This window comes from Osmia bicornis, chromosome 4, assembly GCF_907164935.1.
Source record: "Osmia bicornis bicornis chromosome 4, iOsmBic2.1, whole genome shotgun sequence".
Lineage (NCBI taxonomy): Eukaryota > Metazoa > Arthropoda > Insecta > Hymenoptera > Megachilidae > Osmia > Osmia bicornis.
In genome coordinates this window covers 10,597,720-10,610,042 of record NC_060219.1, presented here as the reverse complement: position 1 = coordinate 10,610,042, position 12,323 = coordinate 10,597,720, and the positions used below count along the sequence as shown (strand labels likewise).

Below are 12,323 nucleotides of genomic sequence, written 5' to 3'. Positions count from 1 at the left end.
CGTATGTCAAGTTGGGCCAGCATGCACGTTGCGTTCGCGAAACTTTTCGAGTCGATCATTTTTACCATTTCACGTCCATGATATTTACGCGGTTGCAATATCGTAAGCTGGAATGTTATTGCCAGAGCGGCGGCGATAGTAAATCCATTCGTTCTGCAATATCGCGCTCCAGCCACGCCCGTTTTGCAACCGTTTACCCGATTTTAATTTTCCACCCTGCGCAAGATGACCATGGGATCCATAAATCGAACGTGCAAATGTTATCGTCGATGCTTTCGGACGTTGTTTACTTTTGTTTCTGTACGGGAGCAGGGCTGGGTGAAACGGATGGAAACAAAAACACCTGGCAACGTTTTGTGTGTGAATGAGTTTTAATTGTTGCTCGTTGTTCGAAAATGCTTTATACGAAAAGTAGTACAAAAAATATCCTACGCAACGCGATCGTTCCTCATTTTTACAATATTTGCATTTTTTTGGGAGGGCTTTTTATCGTTTTGTTCGCGCTGTTACGTGAAATTGAATTTATCGTATACACGGTGTGAAAAAATTACAATCTACGGTATTATTTTCTAAATACTTTCGTCGAAGAGTAACCCACCACCCATCCGGTGCTTCGTGTCAATTTGACGAAAGAAGAAGAAGGTGTTCTCGGAAATCGGTGTTGGAGATTTCATTGTTCTTCCGTTTCTTCTTTCCATTGGTCCTCGTTGACGATGTTATCTGTCACGTTCTTCAGTTCTCTTCTGTTCTCTTCTTCGAGGATGATCTTTGTCGAAGATGGTACCGGGGGGTCAGGGTCTCTTCGTGAACCGACAATCGGTAATTACAGCCAAGATGTGCACTGGTGATCGGTGAGCAAATTCCCTTCTAATTATCCGAGGAATCGTTCGGTATCTTTTACCACCAGCCTGGAAAAGGATTTTTCGTGCGTTAATCGGGATGAGGGACGTTGTGTCTCTTTGTCGGACGATGCCCCCAGGGACTTTTGTTTACGTATCCTTTTGTCCCCCTAGAAATCCCTGGATCGTTGTGTTTTAATTGTTTCGTAACGCGACGCGGTTCGCTTTAATCAAAAGCAGCCAGGAAACAACACAGCGTTCGCGAGCCAGGATTGTTTGTCTGTCACGTTGTTTCGTCCCAATTATTCCCACTCGCAAGTTATTTGCGCGTTATTTCGCGCCACCCTTTCGTTAATTAATCGCGATCGTCCCGATCACGGAACGGAACGTCGCGGTTCGAGAGTTTATCGTCGATTAGGCGAACTGTTTTGTCGTGATCGATTTCGAATTCTCATTATTTCACGCTTCTTAAACGCGAATAAAAGTTAATTGCCATTCGCCCCCTGTAAATTTAGACGCTCCTTTATTTTCGCCAAGATATATCGGGTTCAACGATCGCGACCAATTGATTTCGCGGAATTTACCGTTCCCGGGGATATTCAGGTCAAAAAGTTATTAACATATATTATCGGTTATTAATATTAATGCATTTCGCTGAATAAACCGTGTCTTCGAAACAAAATATTTTCGTCGAACCCTTCGCGCCCTCGATTTCCAGTAAATTCAACAATGAACGCGCATTGTACGGAGCTCTTATAATTTACCGGTGAATTTATTCTGAACGTAGAAAATACTGTCGAAGTAAATACGCCGTTTAATTAATGGTTAACTTCGTTAACAATTTTCGCGAAATTTTCAAAGGAATACTGGAACAATGAAAATTTCACTCCCTTAAAATGAAAATTGCCAAGAAAAAATATTTCTAAACAAAACTAGTAATTCTGAAGGAGGTTCCCTTCTGTCGTAAACAAATCACACGGAGTCGTAAACAACAATGTTCAATACACGAGTGAACAAATAACACTTGAACGTATTTATACAATCACCAGTGGCACTCGAACGATTAAAACACCCTTGATCCACGTTCTCTGTATAAAAAATCGGGATTACAAAAGAGAAAGAAATTCTGTTCTTACCACCACCACCGCCGCCGCTGCTCCATCCACCACCGCCACTGGGCCATCCACCGCCACCGCCGCCGCCGCCGCTCCATCCGCTCTTCCATCCTCCGCCGCCGCCTCCACCACTTGGCCATCCACCACCGCCCCCGCTCACCGTGATCACCTTGATGATTTTTCCACCGCCTCCTCCACCACCGCCGCCGCCGCCGCCTCCATATTTCCAGCCACCGCCGCCTCCGCCACCTGACCAACCACCTCCTCCGCCACCTGACCAGCCACCGCCTCCACCTGACCAGCCGCTACTTATGTAACCGGCTGTAAGACGAAACAAAAGTATCGCTCGAGTTTCTCGCCCCGTCTCGTCTTGCCATTTTTCCTTAGCTCGTTAACACCAAACCGGCGGTGTCAGATACTCTCGAGCATTCCCCGCGACTAATTTACGTCAAATAGTTTCGCGATCCGGTTAACGATCGATACTAACTAAGGATAATCGCGAATAGCTGCTACGATTTCGTTCGATCGCGCAGCGTTACCGGTATGAAATCGCGACGGCAAGAACTTCATTCCAACCGGATTGCAAATTCTCGATTCCCTGTTTCTTTCCTCTTTTATCGCGACGCGTCCAGACTCTTAACCCCTGATCTACCTTCCGTTGGAAAATCACGTTGGTGTGGTGGTTACTCACCGTAGGCTGTGGCTACGAACGCCAAGAGGAGCGTAATCGCGAACACCTGTAACGAAAATATCCAGGTGAATCGTTGGAAAGAAAAAAAGAAAATGAAAGAATGATCGAACACCGTACGAATTCACCGTTCACTCACGGCTCTTACCACGTACCTTCATGTTGAGGTGTTTGATGCCCATCGTCCGGACCGGCGCCTCTTTTATAGCACCTGCCTTTCTTCGCAGATCCCCGCCCTTCTTTTTCCCCCTTTTCGCTCGATGTGTCTTCTGTTCGTGGTTCATAACCACCACCATCTCCACAAAAATCCCCCTACTATCCTCTGTATGTGTGCGTACACCTCCGGCTCCCTCCCCGTTTGGTCGCCTCTCCATCGCGACGATGTAACAATCCGCGTGCCACCGCTTAATCTGACCGGACGATCGTGAATCTTCGAAGGGGACCGGTTGTCTGGGTTACAGGGTCGTGCGAGTCATCTTCGCCAACGAGACCGACGCACTCGATTGTTCGTGAAAATGGAGGATCCTCGGGGAACCGCGATGATTCGTTAGATAGATAATCTCGATGCTTAGAGAGTGTTTAGAGGAGGAGGATGGAAAGGAACCGCGTGACCGGGCCAAACGTCATCAGAATTTCATGCAATTGCGTGGAAAACGGGCCAGCCACGGGAACAGACGGATTTGACTACGAAACCCCGGGTAACCATCGTTTCGATAACAGAATCTCTGTTATTCTTCTGCGTTTTTTGTACCCCCACCCCACCCCGCTGGGATTTCTGAAAATGTTTCAGGTATTTTATAATTGGATTCGTTAGGTGTGTTATGCAACATGATTCTGCATAGATACCATAGGATTCAGGGGAGATTTGTGCGCTTGAAAATTGACAAAATCTTTCATTAAATCGCTCGTTAACAAATCGTTCCGAAGCTAATAATCCAATTTTGTCCGATTTCTAACGAAACCCGTTTGAATTGTTACTCAACTTTCAGCAGAATCAACGGCTAACGAATGCAACAGCAGACATCGTTGTTACGATAGCAAAATTAAATTTCATCGTCTAATTGAACAGGTTCGCCGTGCTTCGTAATCGTGCATGATGGCTATCGCGTCAGCCTACTTTCATCGGAGAACAATCTGATCCCTTTCTCACCGAGGGTGTCCATTATCGTCGCGCAATTCTCGACGATTATCAATTGGCGATCCGGTTGATAAGCGTTCCACGTGATACGGTGGGGTGTCGATGGATAAAAGGCGCGATTCGACGAGCCATCGGCTCATTCGTCTCGCGACTACTAATGGGATGGTAATCGATTAGAATATCGTTTGAAATTAGAAATTCTTCCAAAGCTCTTAAAAGGAATAATGTATATTTTTATATTACTGTGTTTTTAAAAATTTTTTCACATTTCAAGAATCTTTGCTCGAAAATTTTGCGAAAGAGAATATCGAATTTCCGTCGCTACTTCGTTTCTCGTTGCACCAGACACGATCGTCCGTCAAGTAAATCACGCTCAAGTCTCGAAGACAATGGATCGACGATAATGGATTCGAGATGACTCACGCGATCACTCGTTTCCGCTAATGCGCCAACTCGCGATACAGCTCCAGGGTACCTACAGCTCGCAGAACGATCTCCTCGTGCGAAAATTTCGCTTTCGTTCCGACGGAATAAAGGTAACTCGAGAGATGGTACGGGCCATCTTGGCCTTTCACCGTTCACATCTTGGACTCGACCGACTTCTTACGTATCACCTGATCCACAAAATTGCTTTAAAATATTCCTTTCGACGTACTCCTAAAATTTCATTTGCCAATTAACGCAAAAGTTAATAATTACACAATTTTATTTTGTCCAACATCAATAGCAATAATAATTACCTGAAGATGTTGGTAATTCTAGGACCTAGAATCTAGGTAGAGTAAAGACAATTACTCATTCTCTAAGGCAAAGCGTTTGACACCAATCAATCGATCAGTCTTGCTACAATGACTTCAATTGCTGCAATCGATAGGTAGAAACATTTACCAGTGTATTTACAATGTTAACATGTGGAATGTCACAATGGAATTGTTTGATTGCATTGAATTTATGACGTCAACAATGTGGACGTTTGAATCGTGAAATACGATAAGTTATCACGCGTTCTCAATTTTGCTAATGAAACCACTGTCGTTTACAAGATAAAGCGATCGGCATTCGATCGGATGGAAACCGCCGCGTTACATCATCGATGCTCTTTGTTCTTCCTGCTCGACGATGACCCTTCTCGATGCTGGCGAGCGCTCGAGTTCGCGTGGATTTGAATGATCCTCGTACAATCTCGTAGCAGTGAATCGACCTATCAAGCTCGATCTTGCTGCACTTCACCGGTGAAAGTTGCACTGTTCCAGCCGTGAACAAAGGTGTACGGAAAAGATACACACTGGACCGTCACGAGGGTCCATCCGGAATCTCTTACCGTTTTCTTCTTTCTCTTTCCGTCATATCTGTTTATTTTTATTCCCGTCGATGTTAACGGATGGGATTTATAGTTTTATTGGATGGTGAAATATCTCACGTTTTATGCTTTGCTTTTCACCTACACGGTTTTTGTTTTATTTCTGGGTGAAACATGACGTAAGGTGGCTGAACAGATTCCTCTGGAAATTATTGTCTGAATTTTGAGGTTTAATTCATTCAGACTGGTTAGCATAGAATGGAAGATTTATCTGTTTGGAAGGAAGCAGAGATTAGAAATGTTGATTTTGTTGAATTTTGATAGTGTAGCTTATTTTCGAGCTAAATTCTTTTACTCGATTCCTAAGTTGTAGAAAATTTTCTATTCAGGTATGTACTCGTTATTTGTTCACGAACATCCAACATCCGTAGGTATTGTTCAGCCGTCATAAAGAAGGTGAATTTGAATTGAATTCCACCGCTAGTGCATTTACATCTCATAGAACGGCTCTCGCCATTCACAGAAGATTCAGCGTCAAGAAATTTCGTTCGTCGCTCGTAAAACGTGTTGACTCGAATAGAACTCTTTCGCCTCGCTAATTTCTACACAAAATCTTGCTGTATTATTCACGCCGGAGCGTCGAGTCGATCCTCCAAAACTTTGTTCATTCGTTGCAAACTAAAAGCTCATCTGCAATGACATACTTAGCTTGGTTTAATCGAATCTTGCATGGTAGAATACCCATCTACCGTTTCGTTGCCAACGCCAGTAGATTTCTAATAATTATTCCGAGTGAACGTTGCAAATTTAAATGTATTAAAAAATCTTGTTTAAGTCATCACGAAAGGAACTCGATTTAAATTGTGCACTCTCGATCGTCCTCGATCTCTAAAACATTATGTGAGATGGTGAAAGTTCCGCTGTTACATCGTTATCACCGAGATGTTGGGGAATAAATATAGTGTTGGAAAAATTGCCGTGGAGCAGTTAATTAGACGTTGCAGCAGCTTCGCTGCAACATTGATTCACTTGGATTTGTTGTTGCTACAGAATTCGGGGAAGCGGTTATTTCATCGTTCGCCATGGTAAAATAATTCTATGGTGTTTAGATTGAATAATCGACGGTCAGTCGTTGCACTCTGTTTACATATGCATTTTGTGATGCAAGATTTAATTGACTCTATTAATCACCATTACTCTTCTCATCCTTTCAAACAGATTTACATAGACAGAAGTTTGCAAAATTGATTACTTAACAAAACAATTGCTAAAATGTGTATTGAATTATTAAATAAAAACTGTGGATAAGCAAACATCGTAGTTGAAACATAACTCAAAATCGAGCGCAATCAAAAGAGCATTCATTACACGAACGAGCGTTCGTTACTTTAGGACAAATTCGATTTTGTTTCATTAAATATAAACGTTGGAATCGCTAGACGATCAAACAAGCACAACATTTCGACGATTAACGTTCGGCTGCGACCCGATGCGGTGTATCGTTTGCGAAATCCGTTGGACGCGTTGCACGGTAATCGTAAATGCATACAGAAAATATAAAATATCATCGGTAATACGTAATCGTGTGTGTGTGTGTGCACCTATATCGATAGCGAATTGCGAAATAGCCGGGCATTCTCGGCATCGAAAGAGCAAGGGAATCTCTTTCGCCGCGAGATGCATCCACGGCACGTGACGTAATATTACGTGCCTCACGGTCAAGAGGTGAAAACTGGTCGGACCTGCTTCCCTGGGAAAGATTTTCGTATTGAAATACTCGGGTATCGTCGAGTTTACAGGTAGCCAAGGATCGTACGATCGGCTTCTTTCTTTTTCATTTTTCTCTGCCAGCTTACTTCCGCCTTCTGCTCCTTACCGTTCGAAAGTATGCGCTTAGCTATTTGTAAGCGTACGCTTCGAACCGACAAAAGGGAGCACCAAGAAATTGATAGTAACTGAAGGGAAGGGAACAAATGGAGAGACAATATTTTGCCTTTTTATCGCCGAGAAAATGGACTTCTTTCGTTCGTTGTTAAAGGACGAATTTATGCGCGAAAGCGAGACGATCGCTTGTCTCGATTGAAAAAAATTTCATTTAACTCGGTTATGAAGGTTTTGTAATTAAACGGGCTGAAAGCGACGACGACTCGATCGAGCGGTATCGATCGTTGATGAAATTAAAGCATATTGTGTGGGTTACGAGGAAATTTCATATTTAACGATATTACTTTATCAAGTATCCTTTCGCGAGAATATTTATTTTATTAGAAAAAAATTGTGAATTTAATTATACATCCGCTGTCGGAAAGTACGAAATTTCCAACCTTCGACGTACTTTCGATAATTTGAAATTTTTTAAAAAAATACCCTACCTTCGAGTCGCGCATGAAAGGTTCGTTTCGAACGAGAACATGCACTGTGGTGGACGAGCGTTAAATCTAAAGCACCACGACACCCGGGTAAATTGAGTTTTAGAGCCGGGGTAACGAGTTGCTCGCGTGGTGCAGACAAAAAAAAGTGTAGAAGAATTCTTTAGTTTAATTAATAGTTTAGCCGTTGCAGCATCGCAAACAGGCGTAGGAGAAAGGAGGGAAAGAGGGTGAGAGGTAGAGGGTGATGGCGTTTGCGGTGTGTCTAACGAAGAAACTTCCCTGCTAAGACGCCAAAGGAAACGTCTTGCCATCCAATTGATTTATCGATCGTATCGATCGATCGATTCGCCGGATGGCCGCGTTCGAAGTTGCTCGAGAACGTCTAACCGGCGGCTTCTCGTCGCGTTGGCCCAATCGAGGTAGAAAAACAGCAAACGATGTCCTGAAAATACCGGAAATTCGATGTTCTTGCGGTAGGTACGGTTAATGGGTATCGAAGGAGCAACCCGTGGTTGAAGAACGTGAAAGAAATACTGGATATCGAACGATACAACCAGCCAGGACACGAACGTCTATATCTGCCATTGTTATTTCGATTTTAACCGTCAAATTAATCATTTCCAAATGGCTTATAATTTCTGTTTAATTACCGACCGACGTGACCGACTTACGCGTCCGCATTGTTCGTTTAAAATTGATGAAAACATCCATTTCATTCCTGCTGCTGGGTCACGATTAATTTCGTATTAACGACGCGTTACCCGCAATCTGCCACTTCGAAGCTTCGTTTTCCTGCGTCCATTTCTCTGATTAGAATGAATAATTAGGAACCCCGCTTGAATTTTCATTATCCTTTTCCGTAGATACTGTTTTATTTTACCTACCCTGAAACATCGATCTACGCTGATCGATCGAAAGCCGAGGAAAAATGTGTCACAAGAGTGAACGTGAATCGTTCGAAAGCTGAGGGTGTGAACGAGTATTTGTTGAGCATGAACGATAAGTGTTTTTCAGAAACAGGGAGAAAGAGATCGAGTGGTTGGTAGTGGTACGAAATCGGTTTCGAGGGTGTTTTTGGAAGAATTTTAGCAATTCCTCTGATGTTTTGATAATGTATAGAATAGCGCTAAAATTGCGCTAATAATTGACGGATTAAAAGAGATCGTTCGATCGGATTATTCAGGGTTGATTGTTAAAGGTAATTGATAATGAATAGGATCGCATTAAGGATGAACGACTCCGACGATCGGGTGATCCTTCAACTGCGATGATTATTAGGTTATCAGGGTGGGAATCAGGAATACCGCTACTTGCATCTCGTTACGAGGACTCGAGAGTTTCGATACGGACTCGGTAATGAGCGGCATTGTTTGTCGGTCGATGCTTCGCCGCGGGTTTTCATTTCTCCTCTTCTACGGATACGCCGTTAATTATTAAGCGCGTACTTCGCTGCCATCCATTATGCGCCGCAACGGTTCTTAATATCACCCTACACCGTCGAATAATCGACAGTCCTTCCAACAGTGAAGAAAAATTACGAATAAGTCTTGGACTTATTCATCCTCGAGGCTAAAGGTAACGCTCCGCGAAGTCTTGATTAGATTTTCATCTCCATCGCGGTCGTGAAAGAACGAACGGCTCAGGATTTGATATCGCAGAATCGTGGACGCAGGACCGTCAACTGAATTACAATTAAACGAAAGTCTAATTAAATCTGGATCAAGCCCGCTGGCAGTTTCGTTGGCGAAACTACGAAATGTTTCGCAAACTTATTCCCGAGGTTGCGCTCTCGAAAAGCAACGAGATTACAAATCGTCGTGAGAGATCTGAAATTTAAGTCGACCATGTTTTTGAAATTATAATGTTCTGTGAGTGGCGTTAATTGAGAAATTAAAGAAGCAGGATACACATTCCATTTTCTATTTTGTTTTTTTTTTACTACAAAAAACACATCGATACGTCATAGAACAATATCCTGAAACTTATTTTTTTCAAGAAGGAAACAAAAAATTAATCCTTTCACTACCAACAAGCGATACTTGCGTTTTAAAAGGACAAGCATCCTCGTCGAAGCTGACGTTCACCGCGCGTAAGGCTACGAAAACGAGGAAGAAGAGATGAAAAAAAAAAATTCGGCCTATTAATTATTCATAGGCAAAAGAACATCTCTCTATTAAAGGAATAAGTGGCCGGGAGGGGAGAAAAAAGGGAATCGCCGCGATGAATACCCATGACGATCTCTTCCTGCCCGACAGACAAATGCCGGAAAGAGCTTTAAAAGCCGCCGAGACAAGGATACATTGCGAACAAAGTATGCAAATGCGGCCCGTAAAGCGTGCACGGTGCAGATACAAACGGGATGAGATGAGATGAGTAACCGACATGCTTGTACGAATGTAGAAATACACGGTGTATCGCCGCCGGTAAACAGAGGTAGAACCTCTCGATCCGTGTAAGATACGCGAAGTTAGATAAACCGAGAGAGAGAAGTTCGCCTTTCATCTGCGACTGTGCGTTTTCAAATCAAACGACAAACGTAACGTCGACAGCTGTCAGCCGAGCAGATAAGTTTGATCGTTCCAGAGCGAACCGCGCCGTTTACGTTTCCGTTTCCGTTTTCGAATACGTATGTACAGCTAATCGTGGAATAACGATGTCTGTTCAGAGTACGAATTCAACCCTTAAAATAGAATGTAGGGCATGGTTAAACGGAAGAAATTTTCAATTTTCTATGCCATGCCATTTATTTAACTTTCTATTTTTAATTATTCGCGTATGCTAAATTTGGAGAAAGTAATTAAAGAAGATTCTAAAATAGCTGTAAGCGCGAAGAAAAGAAATAAATCTATTTTTATAAAACTAGGAATTTTGATAGTAGCACGGTTAAGCGATCGGTAAATAGAATTTTAAATGGAAGAAAATTTGGAAGATGTTGTTTGCAGAGTAACGTCTGCGGATCGAGTTAACAGGTTTAAATGCACGCGTTTTCCTTGCGCCAGAGATTGAAGAATTCAGTGAAAAATTTGATAAAGGGACGCCAGTCTGAGGAAGAAAGGGAAAAATCCTGGTAAAGGTGGATCGGCGAGAGGCAACCTTTTCAGAGATAATAAAATAATTTTTAACAAAAAATACAACCGACTTCGAAATGCACTAAAAAGTATGAAATAATTTCTACTTCATTTATACAAATACCCAACAGCTATTAATAAAACCTATTTACTCGTTAAATAGTATACTAAATACATTTCAACCTTTTCGGAGGCGGCGCAAAATTAAAAATACCCGAATATACGATGCTGTCAATAATGATTTGATAGGTTATCGACGCTTGAATCTTTCTAGTATAAGAAAAGTTTTTAATTTTGCGCCGCCTCCGAAAAGGTTGAAATGTATTTAGTATACTATTTAACGAGTAAATAGGTTTTATTAATAGCTGTTGGGTATTTGTATAAATGAAGTAGAAATTATTTCATACTTTTTAGTGCATTTCGAAGTCGGTTGTATTTTTTGTTAAAAATTATTTTATTTCACACTTTTTAGTGGAACGAGCGGTATTTGTAGGATGCCGTAAGGTGGTTTACCGTTCTTATTGGTTAATTGCAACAACGATAGTTTTTAGTGATAACAAGTTCCATACAAGTTATAACAATAGTTATTAACAATAACAAATTGCATAAATTTTTGCAAGTGAGATATCGCGGAAATGTGAAAGGTTTCATCGCAATCGGTTCATGCCTTGGAAAGTATACATGTATACAAGAAACAGTAGAGAATCGGCGACTGCATGTTGACTCATACACCGGTAAAGACACGTAGGCATACGTAGAATTCAATGTAGTAGTAACAATAGTTTTTTACGAATATCTCGGAAACTAAAGCTTTCCGTTAATTATGCATAATGAAAAAGTTGTTCAGAATCATTTCCCCGACAACATATTAAAAGTTCATTGAAATCGTCCAATTTTGACATTAAAAACTTCCTGTATTTTACAATAACAATGAAAAAATGAAAAATTTTTTTTCAATGGGACCAACCGGAAGACATACCCTACAAGATGTAAAAGGTTTCGTTCCGATTGGTACACTCATCTCGGAGTAATCGGTGAACACACACAAAAAAAAAAAAAAAAAAAAAAAAAAAAAAAAAAACATACATACTGATCGAATTGAGTAACCTCCTCCTTTTCGAAGTCGGTTAAAAATCGTCTCTCTTTAATTCGAGTAAAAACTCCTTCTTGTCGAACGGCCGTCTACTCTGTCTGAATACCTCGACGGAACACGTAAAATAATGTTCGCGAAATTATTCTTGCACAAATTGCACACTCCGCGTCGCTGTAGATTTCAAATATAAATTTCCATTCGAATATCTTTTCTGCATTTTCGATGATCATCGTCTAGACGTTTAAAACCCACGCGGAATTTCATTAATACTTAACACCTCATCGATATAAATAATTCATAAGTATTTCGGTTTCTATTTTAAAAATTCTACAATGTGAATTCCCCTGGAATTTATTTCCTGAATCAATCCTTTCCATCGATGGTTCAATTAACTTGAAATTACATATTTCTAATCGCATAATGAAGTAATGGATCAATTAGCGTGCACTCGGTGCTTAAGTGCTGGATCCAAAAGAAATCAACAAGTCATCTATCTCTGACACGGTTACCTCGGTTCGAGGTGTACATATATCTATTATAATCGAAACGCTTTCTAGAGAAAGTTAGCCAGGTTTGCTAAACGTCTCCCAAGAGCACCCAAGTCTCTGTAACCGCGGACCAGCTCGATGCAACCGTGAAAAGTATCAGTGATTTTCGTACATAGCTCAGGCTCGTCCTTAACCGCTATCATAGTGGCAATAAAATCATGA

At 41.6% G+C, this 12,323-nt stretch overlaps 1 protein-coding gene across 1 annotated transcript; it reads right to left on the bottom strand.

Annotated features, from left to right (window-relative positions):
- Positions 1 to 2,119: 2,119 nt before the first annotated feature.
- On the bottom strand, positions 2,120 to 3,186 carry LOC114876263. The gene is made up of 4 exons (XM_029187521.2): positions 2,798 to 3,186; positions 2,646 to 2,691; positions 2,209 to 2,275; positions 2,120 to 2,123 (listed from the first exon to the last, which is right to left on the bottom strand). The coding sequence occupies exons 1-4, from the start codon at positions 3,014 to 3,016 to the stop codon at positions 2,120 to 2,122; spliced, it is 336 nt and encodes a 111-aa protein (XP_029043354.1). The 5' UTR covers positions 3,017 to 3,186.
- Between the last annotated feature and the right edge of the window lie 9,137 nt (positions 3,187 to 12,323).